The sequence below is a fragment of the Chiloscyllium punctatum genome, chromosome 39 (assembly GCF_047496795.1).
Source record: "Chiloscyllium punctatum isolate Juve2018m chromosome 39, sChiPun1.3, whole genome shotgun sequence".
Lineage (NCBI taxonomy): Eukaryota > Metazoa > Chordata > Chondrichthyes > Orectolobiformes > Hemiscylliidae > Chiloscyllium > Chiloscyllium punctatum.
In genome coordinates, this window is record NC_092777.1 from 38,157,162 (window position 1) to 38,178,127 (window position 20,966).

At 37.2% G+C, this 20,966-nt stretch overlaps 1 protein-coding gene across 1 annotated transcript in view; it reads right to left on the bottom strand.

The window, feature by feature from the left end:
- Window positions 1-2,245: 2,245 nt before the first annotated feature.
- Window positions 2,246-20,966, bottom strand: part of stx8 (syntaxin 8) — a 193,841-nt gene continuing 175,120 nt past the window's right edge. Inside the window, exon 8 of the mRNA XM_072558472.1 lies at window positions 2,246-3,316. Coding sequence (XP_072414573.1) covers window positions 3,249-3,316 — 68 coding nt within the window. The 3' untranslated portion in view covers window positions 2,246-3,248. The remainder of the gene's footprint in view (window positions 3,317-20,966) is intronic.

Here is a 20,966-nt window from a genome sequence, read left to right on the forward strand (position 1 = left end):
CCACATAGTATTTGGTGTGGATTATTCTCAATGTGAATTTTGGACAAAAGATGCAAATGGCACTGAAAAAAAAAATGAAATTAATGGAATCCTCTGAGCAAGAGCACATTCTACAAAATCCAGATCTTTTTAAAGGTGAAAATCCTCTCTGCACCTATGTTCGTAGGACAAATTATACTACAGACAGCGTTAAACAGCAGTGATATTTGAAAAGGTTCAGATGACATCGAAGACAAAATGGTGCAGGTTGAGCAATTCATGAATACTATCTGAACCCGATGTTGTTCTGTTGTCATACAATACATCCCTTTTATCAAGTATTGCTCTTCATAAAGGGCAGTACTTGCAAAGCTTTGAGAAACACTTTTCCCCATAAAATTTAGATGAAACTCAAGCACTGCATTTACAACAATATTACCAAGGTCAAAAATAAAACATTATTACCCTTTAAGGATATGAAAAACATTAACCAGAAGTAACTTATTTGCTTAGAATAGACACAATCGATTTAGTGGAGAGATACAAAGAGCTTTGCCCTATGGTCACTGCTTTTAAAACTAGATATTTAATCTTGCTATTTATCAATGATAGGATGAGTAGGACATGATATATTTAGATTAAAGGATGATGGGGATAAGTTAATTGGCTGTGCTGTAACAAAGCTTCTACCACCTGATGGATTAACAGGTGAGAAAAAGATTCTGATATCAACTCCAGGTCTGAACTGACAACTATACTCAGCCAAGAAAACGGTGGCCCTCACCATTTCCCAGTTCTTCTACAAGAAACTTAGCCCACCGACCATGTCTTGAGTTCACAAATTAATAATACAGTTGAGTTTACAGGGATCACTGGCAAAGTCATAGATTCGTACAATACAGGAAAAGCACAAGAACACTTTGGGAGGGAATTTTCTGGGATGCTTTTGATAGTGACCACACAAACAGAACATGGTCACTACGTTGCTACAAAATGTGAGCACAATAATCTCCTCCTTTAATTTGGACAATCAGCTTTACACATAATCAAGATTTATTTGGCCAAGACACTGCAGGGTAGCTACTGTTGTCCATTGATTTTCAGCATGAATTGTTAACTTCCAGAAAAGGTAATGTAGAAGGAAGGAAATTAGAAGGATAACATTTTTAAAAATGTAACGTCCAACTCCAAATAAACGTAGTTATATGATTTGAAAACAGAAGACAGTGTATTCCAACTTCTTTTAACTGTTAAGAAAGTTTCAATCTGATAATAGACAGAAAAATAATTCAAAGGTTACAAGATATTTTCAGTTAAGTCTCTAACAGATCTCAAATGTTTGAACAACATCTCCCACCTAGTATAGAAAAATAAACCTCTTGAATACTTAAAACGCCAACATCGTTACCAGTTAACCATTTGCCAACTAAAGAAATTTCTGAAAATGTTCCAAATGAAGAACAGTAAATGAATGACCTTAGTTAAGTGACGGTGTTAAGACAGGTACAACAGAATGGAGATAAATAAGAATTTTCAAAAAAAAATTGTGTATGATTTTATGCAATTTCGGTAAATACATTACAGATATGAATGCACTTTGTAATTAAAAAAACACATTAAAATGTGGATTTACTGTGCTTGAGGCTAACTTGTATAAGTGAAGTGATATAACTAGACTGCATATCCTCATCTAAAATCTATTCAATGATAGATTATTCATTGTCATTATCTCTATATATTTTGTAAGGAAGAATTTTGCTTCCTTTTGTTTCAGAAAGTTCAAATAAGAGGACATGTGCTGGAAGCAGAGTCTGAATCAAACCAAAGAGGCTGGCTCCTCCTGTGTTACATTTTCTTGAAAGCAGTTAAATAGATGAACAGATGGTCCAGATTTCTGAGACCACCTTAAACTCTTGCTGCAACTCTAAAACCTCTTGACCCAGGAAAAGTTTTTATTTTGCTTTAGCCTTGAAGCGTTTGAACACTGTATTGCTTTGAAGAAAAAGAGTTATGTCAAATTTTGCCAAAATCCTTATTTCAAAAATTATGCATCCAAGACAGAGCCTAATAATCCCAAAACTTATGTATAAAGAATGGAGTGGCCTCAGTGTTTTCAAACACACACTGATAAAATTTTGTCTTTAACAATGTATAGGAAGAGAATGAGAATTTTAACCAAAATCTTTAAATTAGTGTTCTGCAAATGTTGAATTTGCATATTGCAGCAAAGAAAGTTAGCAACTACACATAAAAGACACTGAGTAAAAAGAGTTGAAAAATATTTATTCATAGACCAATATTGCAAATACTTTGAACAAATGCTTATAAAAACTGAATGCATAATGTAAGTGAAGACAATAAAGTTAGTGAATTATAAGAAAATCATTTGTAATTAATGTTCTGTTAGATTGGAATTTCCCCACTGAAAACAATTTGTTCTAAGTTTCAATTTCATGAAGGCGTGTGAACAGTAACACTGTTTACAGGCAGTGAGACAGCACACACTCCCTGTGCCCTACTGAGAGCCCCTTCAGTGACCCCACAAGCAATGAGAAAAGCTTTTTCCCTGGGAAAGCACGGTAATAGCGTGAGCCAATAGAAACTGCCTTATTTAACAAGATTGCTTGAGGATTTAAAATGATCATGTCCACCTCCTTTAAACAAGAGTAAAATTATAATCAGAAACAGAGCAAAATGAAGGGAAAAACAAATTAATAAAGCAAGTTAGAATAGCTTTAAGCATGCCATTGGTTAATTATTTAGAACAAGTCTAAAATATATTTAATTTAAACATTTATCTGCATTCAACTTGTATACAATGATTCTGTTTCAATAAGGGAAACAAAGAAAAAAACTACTTAAATTTGGAGCATCCCTCAATCTTTGTAAAGAAAAAAATATATGTACGTGCAGACTGAAGAACCTTTGAGAGGCAAATGCTCAAAACTGTATATTAATTACAGGCCTTAGCTGCTGCATTATCCTAGTGACTTAAGAGTTCAACCCGCATCTCTGAATTTAAGTCAGAAATTAAATCAGGAAGGGAATTCTACTGTGTGAGTTTTCTTTTGATCTTGATCAATCCATTTTTTCATGAACCTCAAATAGCAAGACAATAATATCATAAACACATTTAAATATTCTATTGCTTGTTTAGGGATTCCTATCCCAAATGTTATCCCAGGATTTCATGAAGAACAAGTTGCTCAGTTTTCAGTTTCAGCATCCAATCCATATTCACCAGTCAGTTTGATGCCAGTATTCCTTCATTAGCTTGTTGGCCAGACAGCAACGACAACAATGGCAATCAGCAACAACACAATAACCACCAGCATTCCTACAATAAAATAAAATAATACTCATTCATAATGATTAACAAAAGACATTATTTTACAGTTTAAGAAAAGCATACATTTTATTGAATCTATATGAAAGTGGTTGCACCTCATCACGACTGTCCGTGAGACCATAAGAAATAGGAACAGGAGTAGCCGTTTGGCCCCTTGAGCCTGCTCCGCCATTCAATAGAATCATGGCTGATCTGACATTCCTCATGTTCACTTTGTGTTTTCCCTGTAACCCTTGATTAAGAATCAAGGATCAAAACCAGCCTTAAATATACACAAGGACTCTGCGGCAAGGTGGTGCAAAGACTCTCAACTCTCACAGAAGAAATTCCTCCCCATCTCACTCTTCAACTTTTATTCTGAGATGGTGCCATCTGGTCCTAGATTCTCCCAAGAGTGGTAACACCCTCTCAACATTGACCCTATTATGCTCCTTAAGAATCCCATATCTTTTAATGAGGTTACCCCTCATTCTTCTAAATTCCAGTGAGTACAGTCCCAATCCATTTAGCAGTTGACTCATAAGACAATCTGCCCACACCAGGGATTTCCCCAATGAATCTTCTCTGAACTGCCATCAATGAAGTGATACCTTTGTTTAAATAAGGGAACCAAAATTGCTCATAGTACTCCAAATGTGGTTGCACCAGCAGCTTGTACAGTTGCAGCAAGTTTTTCTCACTTTTATACTCCAACCATTATGAAATAAGGGCTAATCGTTGCTGGCAGTATAATATGGCATTGCAAAACAACTGGTTGAGTTCATTGTGACATTATTACAATCTATAAACCAATTTGCAATTTTATACAAACATATAACAAGCCTTTGATGAAAAAACTATATAAATTGACTTATAAACTTAAACTAAGTTAATATTTAGTTTACACATTTAGTAAATAATTTTAATGCCAATGTTTCCATACCAGGAACATTAAAGACAACAATTAAAAAGATGGTCAAAGTGAACAGGAATTGTTTCAACTGGCAAGTTCAATCTTGAGTCCCAATTACTTACTTTTTACAAATTTTACTTTTCTCAGTGATTCCCTCTTGACAATCCATCACATGAACATAATAAAGCTGGGTAAACTAATCAAGTTTGATATTTTCAAGTTACGCAAAATGAGTATTGTAAGATTGAGAGCAACAAACAACATAATCATGTCATAAGCAGATACCCTCACAACATAAACTCAGAAAAAGTCATTATATCTGTGCTTATTTCACTTAGATTGCTATTCATTAAACCAATATTTATGCAGAGATTTCTGTTTATTATTCTTCTGGAATTGTGTAAATATGCTTTATAGTTGTTGCAACAGTTATAAATATTGATACTCAAAATATGATACTTTATATGATGGAATTAAATTTAACTATTTGACTATCTTCACAAACTTTTGTGATGGTAATTGTAGTCAATATTAGAATGTCACTACAAAGAACATTTTAAGATTCAAGGAGAATTAATAATCACCAACAGAAATGTACATTTGCAAGAGATTAAAAGTGTTCTAGAAAGCTAACTGAGGTAGAAATAAGTATCACAAAGCAAACTGTAGACATTGCAACTAGTCGCCGATGGGTCACCATGATGATATGCTCTTCATGAGGAACCACTGCCCATAAATGGAGAGAAAATGAACGGATAGCTACTAAAAGTATAAAATGTTCTTTCACATCTTTGTCACACCATCAATAAATGAATAAGAATGACAAAGTGGGAAACAAACAGAAGTAAAAGTACAATACTCATAGGGGAAATCTATCAGATTTAATTATTTGCACTTCTCAGTTAAAATGCAGAGAGACCAGGTCTTCTCTCACTCCTTTCCATGTTATTGATCATCAATGAAAAGAAAACCAAAAAAAAATTGACAAACTTAATTAGTGTGCAAACACTTTCTTAACTTTACTCCTCAATTTGCTCCTTAAACTTATAATGGCTAGATCTTCCAATTTGTGTTGGTGCTGCTGTGTCCAGCACCAGTGAGTCAGAAAACTGCCCCACTTTCCTAGTTCCATTTCAGAGTGTCCAATGCAGCATCTTGGGGAACTCCCTCAGTGGAGGAATCCACTCAGAGATCTGTTAAGAGAATCAGCACAGACAACACAGCACCTTTTTATAGCAATAGCTGCTTTCTGTCAGGATTAATGACTCCATCTTTAAAGGTTGGTAAAAAGGAGAATGGGTGGGTGGGTGAGGTTTATGAGCAAGTAATGATGTGGTGGTAACATCACTAGACTAATAATCCAGAGTCCCTATCTAATGCTGGGGATATGTGTTCAAATTCCATGAGTGCAGATGGTACAATTCATTGTCAATTGTCAGAAAAACCCATCTGGTTCACTAGTATCCTTGAGGGAAGAAAATATACTACCCTCACCTGGTGTGGCCTACATGTAACTCCAGACCCATGTCAGCATTGTTGGTTCTTAATTGCTCCCTGAAATGACTTAGCAAGCCACTCAGTTTAAGGGCAATTAGGAATGGACAATAAATCAATAAGTACTGGTCCAGCCAGAGATGCCCTCTCTTAACAAACAAATTTTTCAAAAAGTGAATCAGTTGATTAAATCAGTGGGTTAAATACATAGAGATGAGGAGGTAGTCAGCTTAGGGGAGGGTAGTGGGTGGGAGTTGTCAGGTCAGGCCAAGGGGTTGGAGTGCAAAAATGAAGAGAATCCAAATTACAGTTGACAGGATCTCGAAAAAATGCTTCAAATTTGCTCAATTTCTGTTTTGCTGACATGAATCAATAAGCATGTCTATGAGGTGACCTTAGTAAAATGTGTGCAAAACTACAAAAAAGGTGTTAGCAGAAGAATGACTGCTTAAAGTATTTTGAAGGCAGGCATTCAAACAAGCAAGCTAAAACCTAAAGGACACAAAGGCTCATCATTCTTCTGAAAGAAACGAAAATTGCTGATGAAAATAAAGGCACACCTGGTCTCTCTAAATAAACTTAGATACTGAAAAGATGGAAGACAATGTTGGAAGCAATAGGTTGACTGCACAAAAACAGTGACTGAGTGTGCAAGAATGGATGCCAAAAACATAAAGGTGACTGGAAGAACTATCTTTTACGCCATGATTTGCTTATTTTGTGACCCGCAGCCAGACTGCTGATAAGTTAAACAATCAAAGGGGACAAAATGTGCAGAAAACAAATAGCGCAGGCATTGAAAATACTAGCTGTATAGGCTATCAATGAGACTAGGGTTCAGTGATGGAGGACGATTGAATTGCAGCTCACCCATGCTGTATGCCCAGCAAACAAAGAGCTACTGTTGGTGGGTCAAACCAGCATCAGGATAAGAAGACATGAGGCACTCTAGCAGTAAGGTATGAAGCAGTGGTGGACTGTGCTGCAGGGCTTTTGTTTTCGCAGAATAATGTATTCAGCACATAGCTGCAAACTTTTATCAAAAAATACACTGTATTACCGAGAACTGCATGAAGCAAAATGCAGTATTCAACATTTCGTTACCCTCCAGTGGCATTATTCTCCATTACAAATTGCGTTCTCACGTTGCCAAGTTATAAGTGTAATGCTCGTTAGACATTTGCTCCGTCCATCTCAGTGACTTCAAATCAATTGGCAGAGAGCCACGAACAAATCACCTGTCAGCCCTAATATCAGAAAAAAGTACTTTGAGCAGAGACACCCAGGGCAGGAAAAGGGTGTGAGGTACAATCTAAAATACTGATGATTAGGAATAACATTTTATTCCCAGTTTATTATGGCACTGAACTTGTTCAACAGGTTATAGCATGATTAATATGTTGTTCTCTAGTTGAAAGATTTTATGGGTTCTGCCACCTGCTTAAGAAAATTCCAATATCAGGTATGAAGTCGGGTCATTCACTACACCTAGATATGCTTACCAATAAAGTGTCAGCTTTTCAGCTTCTCTTTAGTCCCTCCAGACTGTTTCTACAATTCAGATCCTACTAACTCTTCACAGCATTTCCACAACAGCCTTCAAAGTCTGTCAAATAGCTTTATAATTTTTAATGGCTTTTTTTTCATACTATGCTATATTCTATTAATATGCTGATTGATTCTGTGCTTAGCAATTAAATAAGAATTGATAAAGATGTAAAATCATTTTTCAAAAATTTTTAGAAACAACAGTTTGTAAGTTATGTTTAGTGCTGAAGATTGGAGCACAATTTACATTCTTCTGCAGTACCAAAGATTGCATCATAACATGTTATATATTATATATTCCTTATTATCGTCCCAATACACATCGTGTCACACTGACCAGCAAAATAAGCAGATCTGCCCACTGAGATGTGGTGTACTTAACACACATCATTTGCTCTCTCAAAATCACCAGAAACAGTCCCTAAGGCCTATAATACATAGAATAAAACATTTTGCATTAGCTACTATTGTAAGATTCTAATGAATTTGTGGAGTTAATTCACAAATATAGTTGAAAGCATTCATAGTTTCTAATAGCCGCCAACTCTACAATTTTTTACTTTCAAAGACAACATGTAACTCCTCATCAGAAAAATTTCAAAACTGAGCTCCGTTTTATAACATACATTAAAATAAAAATAGCCTTTTTACTAAGGGAAAACAAATTATGCAGCTTGAATAAAAATGAAAATTTGTTTTATTTACATAGAGTAAGAAACCAAACTGTTATTTCAAGTCAACTGAATCAGTTTTGGACAGACTTTCATGGGCTACGCAATTTCCCACAGAAAAGTAGGACTTACAAAGTATTAAGTGGGTCAGCTTTTTCTGGAAATTCAAAAGGCTTTTGGTATTTCACTTCAGTGCAATAACCGTAATTATATATTTATCTCTATTTACATTTTGTCTTGGGATTACAAAAACAAGACACTCCTCCTAGATTATAATCCTTGGGCTCCACACTCCATTAGAGCAGACTGTTTACAAGTATGGCTATACATAGAACCAAATAAGTATTTGACGGGACAACTATTTATTTTTTAAAAATCAATGCATCAAAGCTCTTAAAACAAATCACACTGAATTAGCTTGAAAACATTAGCTAGAAAGTCTTAGTCATTTTAATTAATTAATTTTCAAGAGGGACCCTTTTAACCTTCTATTCTGAAATATCCTGAACTTGTACTAAAGCATTATAGACAACCACGTCCCCTCATTTTGACTCCATCATTATTTATTATTGTTTGCTTCCTTGCACCCCCTCAACTTCCATTCTCTCAAATCTTCAGTACCATATTTCTTAAAGTAAGAGATTAACACCTTTGACACAGGTTGATCTCTGGTTAATAATCCATGAATTTGATGAACCTGAATGTGCAATCCTGCAAAAAAACCTTACTTTTGTTATGAAGTATAATAGCATTCACAGCGAGTCACACAAATACTTAAACCCGTGTTAGCTGCGAAGTAAATATTTAATATAAGTTAATGGCACATCAACACTTACCACAGTGAATGCATAATGACATAATAGCAAGTGTGTTTCAGTCATGTTGGCGCCAAAGATCCCAGTAAATTACAACTTCCTATATATCAATGCATTAAATTTATGCTGATCTATGCATGTTACAAAGATTGCAATTTAAAGTGTTGTCCAATATTATGGCAAAGTAAATGGAGGATGGACACAATCCTTCTCCTACATTTTATCTCCCTGTACAATCTATCAATACCATTTTTCCGCATCATAAACCATGCTCGTGTTTTCAATTCCTTTTCCCTAAAATCACCATGTTTGGTACTAAAGTTTTCATTTATGAAAAAAATCCAACTAAAATTCTTATCATGCAATTAATGCATATATTCAAAACATAAAAGCTGAATTTTACCACCAGAGAGCAGTACAGCAGATCCAAAAATGCAAGTCGCATTCTTAACTACACTATGTAAAATGCACTTTCATGGCTTTCGGACTTGGTTCAAGGCTTCAAGCAATTTTGCTCTTTAGCCAGCTGTTATGTTATATGTCATTGATTAAAATGCCCCCTGGCCCCTGACTATGGGATAGCACCTGGTCTCTAAGTAGCAGCAAGGTAGAAATTGGGACGCACATTATAGGAATTGCAGGTTAGAGCCTGTATCTTTCCAAGTACAGTTTACTGGAGCTCTGAAGCCAAGTGCTAGTTTAGTATTCGTACTGGTACAAAATAACACAGGTTTGTCAATCATTATGCTGAGCTCAGAGCTCAATGTAACATTAACAGATTTTATAGCATAAAATACAGAAACTAGGTGTAGGTTTTTGAGATACCACTTAGAATGTGGAAAATCATTTGATTTAAATTACAAATAATTTTAAAATGTGCTTGAATGTAAAAGTACACATATTTGCAATTATGAATACTAAATGAACTTAGAACATTTTAATTTTTAGAGCTATGTTTTATCCATTAGTGTAAGGATAATGATCTGTAGAAAGTATCCAGTAATGCTATCTAAATTGCACCAACAACTTTAAATTGACAACTGCTCTAATATAATGACAAAAACATTATATGTTATTTATGGACAAAATTTGGGAAACAATCTAGATGCCCACCTCCCACTCCTCCAAAATACTTTAAAGAAAATAAAGCCTCACAGAAAACTCAAAAGAAAAGGTCGAAATTGGCTGAATGCGAGGCAAACCCCAAGCCTCTTGTAAGCAATGGAGCTGAGGTTGAAGAATAAATAGGGATTAAACTCCAGAACTGGACATTTTAGCGTAGCACTGGGAGAACACTATCCTCCAACACCAGATTACCGTACTTGCCTGGATCACAATCCTATCACAACTGCAATTGGGAATTCGCATTTAAGTGAGTAACTTGTTATCTATTGTCTACAAATCTTGACACGGAACACTCAGAGCTGGGTGTTTGTTGCACTCTCACCTCAAATTCACAAGACTCAGAGTTCAAGTCTCATTCAAAGTTTGAGCATTGATATCTAGGCTACAATCTGGATGATGTTCTCCGTTAAACCAATGCCCTATCTACTCTCTCATGTCATATAAGATATCTCAAGACACTATTTTGAAGAACAGCATTCTTCTTTGCATTTATGGTCAAGGTATGACCCTAACCTAATGCCATTGAAACACAGTATCCAGTCATCATTGTGTTTAAGGGAACTTAGACTAAAAACTGGTTATCATCTTTCCTACATTTCCTCAGTGGCTACATTTTAGAAAAGTACTTTTATGTGGTGTAAACCACTTGGGATGTGCTGAGGGTAGGAAAAGTACTATACAAATGTAAATCTTGATTTCTTTCTATGCAAAAAGTGGTCAGAGATATGCAGGGCAGAACAAGACAGGAGGTAGTTATAATGTGCCTGGCCAACCCAACCCCTACCTCACCACCCAAAATTGTTTTTGTCAGCAAAATTGTTGAAGGCAGCACAGACTCCACAGACACTGGTTGCATTTGGCAATTGAGGGGATTCCATCTGACTGCGAGCAGTGTCAGGACCACACCTTCCTGCCCATCCCAAGCCAGTCTCCAAAGAACAGTTGGAAGGTGCCAAAATCAGCAGCCCACCTGCCATTTTAAAATAAATAATTAAAGGGTTGTTGAATGTGTCACTATATTTAAAATTGCTCACAAAACAATTATCATGGCAATGGGGAGCCCAACTTCTCAGAAGTTTTTTTTGTAAAGGATGAAGGAAGGAAAAGCACAGCATTTGGGAAGATCCTTACCTGAGATGTTAGCCTTCCCACTTTGCTCTGCCCTACTAGACATCCAGAACCCATCTACTCTCCCCAGCTGCCTGGTCCTTAACCACCCAACAATGCAAACTTAACTAGCTTCTGGCAATGATTTTCTCTTCCTTGTAAAGATGTTTGTTTTTCCAGCAATTCTCATGACTCAGTTAATGCTGCCAGGTCTGCAAGAACACCAGCTCTCGAGTGCAGTACTTTCTCGCATTGAGAAGTACAAGTTTCCATTTCAGCATGTTTACTTCACCAGTAGCACTTATCACGTTATCACTGCATAGCGAGCCTTTTTTTGGGAGTTTTTTCAAATATTAATATTTCTTATTTAAAAATCCATGATCCAGAAAGGATCATCACTAAAAATGTATCTGATGCTCCTTGGGCCATAACAAGTTAGTGTACTATGTTGAAAACCACGCATTAGTTTTTGAGACACATTACTAACAAGGAAATCGATTAACAGGTAAACTGATTAACAGGCAAAATAATCACTTCTGCTCATCTTCAATAGTGGTGATAAGAGAATGATCACAACTTTAAACTTTGTGCGAGTTCATAGTATTGCACATTACTTATTGCTAGAATGCATGCAATTTATGATGTAAACCTGATATTGCTGATCTAAAAGTTGTGTGCGATTTCAGTTTAATCTTGAATATTGTCATTTAGAAAAAAGTATATAAGATTGTCCAAATACAAACTCGAGGCAGCTAGAGTAATGCAACTGACATTCTCACTGTCATAAACGGGAATAATGCATTATTAATTGCGATTTGGACTTTTAAAATAAAGGCAGATGTCTGGTTTCAGTTCTGCGATGGTAACTATCTTTTTGAAGAAATTAGGTGATCATTTTGAACAGTGAACTAAAGACATAATTTCCAGAAATGCATGCAATTCAGTCAATTGCCTCGCAGGACATCTATGCTGTTAATGGACGGAATGTTTGTACTGTTGAGCTTATGTCAGACAGAGAAAAGAAAAACAGACCAGAGGCCATTAACTTATCTTTAGATATTAGTTCAGAAGAAACAGGAGTTCAATTCTTAAGGGAGAGATTTAAGAAAAATTTCTAAGCTATCTTTAATTATGCATAGCTTTGTCTTTTCTTCTTTATACTAAATTTGTATGAGTAACAGGAGTAAGTCAATCTGATCCAGATTTGATCAGGGACCTCGAAGTAAAGGAGCCATTAGGAGGTAGTACCACAATACAATAAGTTTTAATCTGCAGTTTGAAAGGGAGAGGGTAGAGTCGGAAGTGACAATATTTCAGTTGAATAAGGGGAACTATGGAGCTATGAGGAAGGAGCTGGCCAAAGTTCAATGGTGCAATACCCTGGTAGGGATGGAAGTGGAACAACAATGGCAGGTATTTCTGGGTATAATGCAGAAGATGCAGGATCAGTTCATTCCAAAAAGGAGGAAAGATCCTAAGGGGAGGCAGGGGTGGTCATGGCTGACGAGGGAAGTTAAGGACCATATAAAGTCAAAGATGAGTGGGAAATCGGAGGACTGGGAAGCTTTTAAAGAACAACAGAGGATAACTAAAAAGGTAATATACAAAGAAAAAAATAAGGTATGAAGGTAAACTGGCCAAAAATATAAAGGAGGATAGTGAAGGCTTTTTTAGGTCTGTGAAAAGAAAAAAATTGGTTAAGACTAAAATTGGGCCCTTGAAGACAGAAATGGGTGAATTTATTATGGGAACAAAGAAATGGCAGAAGAGTTGAATTGGTACTTTAGATCGGTCTTCACTGGGGAAGACACAAGCAATCTCCCAGATGTAATAGTGGCTGAAGGACCTGAACAGAAGGGAATGTATATTAGGTAAGAAATAGTGTTGGAGAGACTGTTAGGTCTGAAGGCTGATAAGTCCCTGAGACCTGATGGTCTGAATCCCAGGGTACTGAAGGAGGTGGCTGTAGAAATCGTGGTGATCATTTTCCAATGTTCTATAGATTCAGGATCAATTCCTGCAGATTGGAAGGTGGCTAATGTTGTCCTACTTTTTAAGAAAGGAGAGAGAGAGAAAACCAAGAATTATAGACCAGTTAGTCTGACCTCAGTGGTGGGAAAAATGCTGGAGTCAATTATAAAGGATGAAATTACGACACATCTGGATAGCAGTAACAGAATAGGTCAGAGTCAGCATGGATTTATGAAGGGGAAATCATGCTTGACTAATCTTCTGGAATTTTTTGAGGATGTAACTGAAGATGGACAAGGATGATCCAGTGGATGTAGTATACCTGGACTTTCAGAAAGCCTTTGATAAAGTCCCACATAGGAGGTTAGTGAGCAAAATTAGGGCACATGGTATTAGGGGCAAAATACTGACATGGATTGAAAATTAGTTGGCTGACAGGAAACAAAACGTAGTGATAAACGGCTCCCGTTCAGAATGGCAGGTGGTGACCAGTGGTGTGCCGCAGGGATCAGTGCAGGGACTGCAGCTTTTTACAATGTACACTAATGATATAGATGAAGTATTAAAAGTAATATTAGCAAATTTGCTGATGACACAAAGCTGGGTGGCAGGGTGAAATGTGAGAAGGATGTTAGGAGAATACAGGGTGACCTGGACAGGCTAGGTGAGTGGATAGATGCATGGCAGATGCAGTTTAATGTGGATAAATGTGTGGTTATCCACTTTGGTGGCAAGAACAGGAAGGCAGATTACCACCTAAGTGGAGTCAAGTTAGGTAAGGGGGCAGTACAACGAAATCTAGGTGTTCTTGTACATCAGTCAATGAAAGCAAGCTTGCAGGTACAGCAGGTAGTGAAGAAAGCTAATAGCATGCTGGCCTTCATAACAAGAGGGATTGAGTATAGAAGCAAAGAGGTCCTTTTGCAGCTGTACAAGGCCCTGGTGAGACCGCACCTAGAATACTGTGCACAGTTTTGGTTTCCAAATTTGAGGAAAGACATTCTGGCTATTGAGGAAGTGCAGCGTAGGTTCACGAGGTCAATTCCTGGAATGGCGGGACTATCTTACACTGAAAGATTGGAGTGACTTGGCTTGTATACACTGGAGTTTAGAAGGCTGAGGGGGATCTGATTGAGACGTATAAGATTATTAAAGGATTGGACACTCTGGAGATAGAAAGCATGTTTCTGCTGATGGGTGAGTCCTGAACCAGAGGACACAGTTTAAAAATAAAGGGTAGGCCACCTAGAACAGAGTTGAGGAGAAACGTCTTCACCCAGAGAGTGGTGGGTGTATGGAATGCTCTGCCCCAGAAGGCTGTGGAGGACAAGTCTCTGGATATTTTCAAGAAAGAGTTGGATAGAGCTCTTAAGGATAGTGGAATCAAGGGTTATGGGGATAAGGCAGAAACAGGATACTGATTGAGGATGATCAGCCATGATCATAATGAATGGTGGTGTTGGCTCGAAGGGCAGAATGACCTATTCCTGCACCTATTGTCTGTTGATGGGGCCCATCATTCAATATGATTATGAATGATCAAACACTTCATACTTCTTGCCATAACTTTGTATGCTATTGGTTATCAGAAATCCATCAATTTCTACCTTAACTATACTTAGGCTGAGCTACCACAGCCAACTGTGACAGAGAATCCAACGATTCACAAACTTCTGAGTAAAAACAATTCTCCCATCTCAGACCTAAGTCGCACCCCCTTATTTTTAAAATATGCTTCCTGATTTTACTCTCCCCAACCAGAGGAAGCATCTTACCTGCATCTACCGTGTCTATCCCTTTAAGTATCTTGTTACAATGAAATCACCTCTCATTCTTTGAAACTATAAAGAATAAAGGTCCAGTTTGCGTGATCTCTCTTAAAGGACTGTCCCACCATCCCAGGAACGAGCCTTTTGAATCTTCATTGCACTTTCTCACTGCCAATGATACCTTTCATGATTTAAGGAAACCAAACCTGCACACAGTTCTCCAGATTCAATCTGACCAAGCTACTACATAATTGAAGCAAGACGCAACTACTCCAGCACTCTATCATCTTGTAATAAAGGGTAACATTCCATTAGTCTTCCTGACAGCTTGCTGCAACTGCATGTTAGCCTTAAGTGTCTAATAGATGAGATACCCATTTCCCTTTGTACACCTACACTTTCCAACTTATCATTTAAAAAATACTCTGTACATCTGATCCTCTTACAAAAGTGGATAACCCTACATTTTTCCATATTTTATCTACCTGCATGTTTTTGCCCATTCATTAATCCTGCCCAAATCTGCCTGAAGCTGCTTTACATCTTCCTCACAACACATATTCCCACTTAGCTTTGTATAGTCTGCCAATGTCAAAATATTACATTTGGTCCCCACCTCCATATCACTGATATATTTAGTCACCAACTGGGGCCCAAGTACTGACCCCTATGATAGCTCACTAGTCACAGCTGTTAACATGAGTATGATCTATTTATTCCTACTCACTACTTTCTATGTGTTTGTCAATTATTAATCTGTGGCAGCACATTACCTCCTATCCTATGTGCTTTAATTTTTTTTCAAACCAGCCTCCTGTGGTTGACTTTATCCAAAGCCTTTTGAAAATCTAAGCATACTATGTCCATCAACTTTTCTTGATAAATTTTGTTCGTAACATCCTCAAAAGGCTCAACAAATTCAAACACAATTTCCCATTTAAAACCCATGCTATGCCCAAGCAAGTCAATAGTATCCAAGTATTTATTTATCACATCCTTCATAACAGATTCTAGGATTTTCCCCTATTACTTATGTAAAGCTAACAAGTCTGTACTTCCCTGTATTTTTTTCTCACACTCCTTTCTTAAATAGTGGGGTCACATTTGCTTCCTTCCAATCATAGGAATCATTCCAGAATCCATAGAATTTTGAAGGTAATGACCAATGTAGCCATGTACCTTAACATTCTTAAATGTAGAACATCAGGCCCGAGAGATTTATGAACTTCTGTCCAATTAATTTTTCCAGCATAATCTTATAATGATTAATTTCCTTCATCTTCCTGTTCACCCTAGTGGGATAAGATGTGCCTTTAAGAGATGTTCTACCCTGATTCTCTTGAAGAAGGGTGTTGTGAACTTGGTGCCAAGGTGTCTACTCCATAGAGAAAGCAGCATAAATAAGAAGCATGATTGGGTGGTGTCAGGCTCACACACAGACCCGGAGGATTAGTTTTGCTTTCAGTTGTTGAAGGTGGGGTTTTTGGAGTTGAAGCTGTTGGTTACAGTTCTCTTTCTGCTGCTACAAAAAGCCCGAGATGTCTCTATATTGCTAGATTCATTCTGTTGGTGTTCCATCTCCAAGACTGGAGAAGATAGCAAGTTAGGAAAATCCAGTCTGCTGAATTTGCCTTTGCTAGGGCTTTTATGGTACGCTGCTAGATTGGAACAGTTTTCTATTAGATTAGATTCCCTACAGTGTGGAAACAGGCCCTTCGGCCCAACAAGTCCACGCCAACCCGCCGAAGAGCAACCCACCCATTCCCCAACATTTACCCATGACTAATCCACCTAACACTATGGACAATTTAGTATGCCCAATGCACCTGACCTGCACATCTTTGGACTGTGGGAGGAAACCGGAGCACCTGGAGGAAACCCATGCAGACATGGGGAGAATGTGCAAACTCCACACAGACTCCGAGCCAGGAATTGAACCCAGGTCCCTGGCACTGTGAGGCAGCAGTGCTAACCACTGAGCCACCGGACTACCCTGTTGATGAGGAGTAGTTAAATAATATATTATTTTGTTAAGTATTTTGAAAGAGTTAAAGTTATACCAATTCTTTTTTGTTTGCACTTAACTGTGGTGTAAGAATAAAGAGTGTTTTGCTTACGGCCTAGTTGTTTGACCAAATGATTCCTATCTGGAACTCAGCACCTTATGCTTGCCTTTAAATAAGATAACAGTTAGGGTTGAGGTTATCTTCTTGAAATGTATTGAAGGGGTTTGGTTTGATCTATAACACTATTCACTTACATTTGTACTTCTGGGAGATTTTTTATATCTTCATCAGTGAAAATCAACACAAAGTAATCACTTAGTTTCTCTGCCATTTCTCTATTTCCCATCACAAATTCTTTTGACTCTCCCTGTAATAGACCCATATTCATTTAAAACAATGTTTCTGCTTTACACATCGAAAGAAACTTTTACAGTTCTTTTTGTTTGCGAGAACATTTGTTAATGAATGATTGTAGTCTTACGTGCATATGTTTACACCAAGTAAACAACTATGGTAACAAACTGCAAAAATTCAGTTTATAATCTATGAAATCAGGTTTCACTTGGGATCTGTGAAAAAATCTTGGAGTTTGACAAAATTTGACGAAAGTCTAATTCACAAATTTAATTGTGAAGTCATAATTCAGTGATACAATGATTATGTGTACACATATATATTTGTGCATATGTAAATAAATATGTTGGGTTTTTTCAGCAATTCTTAAATCATACTGCAGAATGATATTTACTATATTCATTGGACCTTTTTTCTTTTTGGACTGTGTTGACATTAATCAGGGGCTAATTTGGTGAGAAAATGTTAAAGAAGGAAAGAGTTCAGCTTGTGAAATACAGTCATCTGCAGTAATAACACGGTAGAAATAACTGTAACCTGCCCCTCCCCCTCACTTCTGTATTGTAGAAGAGATTAATAACCACTTTAACAATCAACTATATTGTTCATATTCATTAGAACTGTTGACAAGCTTGATAACTGCAGGCAGGTTCTGCCAGGTGATCCCAAAAGCACATCTTTAGTAAGTGATACACATTTTCAGAAAGACATATCCTCGGAAAATGTACTAGTGTGTTAATTGCTAATGCAAAGAACAGCAAGGCTTTATGGGCTATTAAAATGTGCTCTCTTTATATAGATTCCTGTAGCTTCCACAAAATAATATCACCAGAAAGTCATACAATTTTCAGAATTTCTCCATTTGGCTTACCATTTCTTCCTTACTGGTCCCCATCCCCATGTTACAAATCAATGGCATCAAGTAACTAAATAACATGATTTGCTACTAATTCATTGTTGTTTTAAAATCACTTTATTAAATCAAAAAACAATCCTTGACTACACCTCATTGGCTCCGCAGGGTTCACACAGTTTCCTGTCTGCAATATTTGCTCCCAGTGATACTGAATGAGGTAATTCACAATTGTTTTCGACATCAGCCTTTTAATAGTCACTTTGTCCTCATGGACACTGTTCTCTTATCAACCTAACTGCAGCTGTATTTTTGGAAAAGAATATTGGCATGATGAATAGAATCACAAACTAAAAAGGTGGCTGTCAGTCAATTTTAATGCAAATTAACTATGTTTGTACCTAAAGTTATTTTAAAATGAGAAGTTAATCATATGTATATGTAAAGGATTAAAAAATACTAAGGAAAAACATGTTTCAACAAACCAAGTGCATTTCCATCCTTTAAACTGTAATCACAAAATATCTAAATATAACAAGTGCGTTATATTTTAATCCGACAGACTTTATTAAGGAACAACTGCCATGAAGGCAGTGATAAATGTACATAAAATGTAAAATGAAAAAGCAAATACACAAATCATACATTTTCCCAAACACTTACACAATTAAATGCAGAGGTCCAGAACCTCAACTCTGATTACCTGGAGAAATTAATGATTGTCTTAACGGGGAATTGCAGAATAGGAAAAGCTGGATTAGTGGAAGTGTCATTACTGTTAATACTGGGGGAAACCCCAGAAAAAGCAATCAGCTACTCAAGATTCTGTATCTTAAATATAAATGGACATCATAGAACAAAAGAGAAAAGAAAAAGAGAACAAATAATAAACATGAAGCCATTAGAAGAATCATAGTAATGGCATTTTCTAATCATCCTGTTCAGAGATGCTATTACTAATCTCCGAAGCAGGTGAGACTTTGAACCCAGGCATCCTGGCTCAGAGGTAGGGACATGACAACTGCACCACAACACCCCGTGCAACCATTAGTGTATGATATACATGTGCATTTAAAACTGTACAGTTTTCACTTTCATATCCAATCTACTGATTTAATGTAACCAATAACTCTTTCTCAATGCATTATTCTTTAATAACAATTTGACAAATGGAACATAGACATACTTACACACAAAGTCGAAATGTTAAAAGCTGGCTTAAACTCAATCCCAACCATATGCATACGAATTGGTTCCTCTGATCAATTTATCACAACTGTTAGCTATCAGAACAACTCCCACCTTTCATTGCAAGCTCACATAATACATAGGTTAAGAAGTAAATGTAAGCAATGTGTTTGGGTGGGTTGCGCTTCGGCGGGTCGGTGTGGACTTGTTGGGCCGAAGGGCCTGTTTCCACACTAAGAAATCTAATCTAATCTAAGATGACCCCATTTAAAAGTCATCAGAACTACTTAAAGGGACAACGTACTTTGGCAGCTGAAGAAAGTAACTGAAGAATACAGTTAATGGAAGTCACAGAATAACCTGAAGAACTTCCATTATTTTGAGCTTGCACTGGATATATTAGTGAAGCAGGTTAGCTGAAAGATGGACATTTCCTATCCACGGATGTTCAAAAGATATCAAGACAAGCTAACTAGCTCAAGTGTGAGATAGCAGATCTGTCTAGAAGTATCAAGCCAATAAACTCCAGATACTACTGCAATGCAACTAATAGTATAATCACATCATAGGATGGTGAAGGTACATGGGTCCTAACCCACATCTCTCACCACTCTGGATATGAATAGGATAGATTTAGAGGGATATGGCTAAGTATTGGCAAATGGGACTAGATTAATTTAGGATATTTAGTCAGCATGGACGAGTTGAACTGAAAGGTCTGTTTCCATGCTGTACATCTCTATGACATTGTGCTCAGCTTTGCACGACTTGCTGTCTAAGCATCTACAAGGCTTTTCTCCCCCAGTTAACAGAACCTTCCTAACAGGCCTGCAGTGATATCTATCAGTTGCTTCCCTGGCAATGACTTTCTTCACCTCAAGAACACAGGCAACACAAGACCTGGGAGCTAAAGTAGGTGATTTAGCCCTCAATCCTGCTCAAGCAATCCCTAACATCATGACTGATCTGATAGTCGCCTTTACTTTCCTATCCATTTTTCAGAACTCTTTATTGCCAAATTGATTAAAATCCACCATACTCAGCTGTGATGATATTCAATGAATTAGCCTCCGCTGCTTGCTAAGGAGGAGAATTCTACAGACTAACGGCACAGAAATGAGAGACCCCAGTTTTAAATCATGTGCCTTTATTCTAATCTCCTCCAAAAGGGGAAGTGGCCTCTCAGTATCCACGCTGTTAAGTTCTGTCAGGATCTTGTGTGTTTCAATAAGTTCACCTCCTCACACTTCAGCAAGAGTATTCTATCCTAATAATGACAGCCCTCAAAATATTTCACTACTCAACAGTGACAATCCTCCTTTCTTTCTGGGCATGCAGCCACACAAAAACAAAGAATAGGTAACCATAGGAAGAGCACTGGAGTTCATCCATGCGCTATCCCACTTGAAAAACAGATGATCATCATCAGAGAGGCAGCAACATAGTGCGGTACCTGATAAGGCTAGAGATTTAGTCTTACAAGATTTTAAACAATTGCCTCCTCATTTAATTGCTGCCCTCATACAAATAACTAAATGCTGATGCCTTCATAGGTGTTCATTTTCATTGTTTATTCATGGCACTAAACACTGATACTTGTCCTTTCTTTTATTTCAAGTTCAGAAACTCCATATCGCCCGAAAGAAAAATAATAAGGGAGCACTACTGAAGAAGACAAGACCATAGACATTACACTTCCAGACAAAGGAGCAAGGGGTCATGATATCCAGAAAGCAGCTGATTAGAGGGAACCAGTACAGATGACAACGTTGAGACCTTATCACCAACGAATATAACAAATGATGACACATACTGCCTACCTGTCATTTCACTTGTGCACAGATT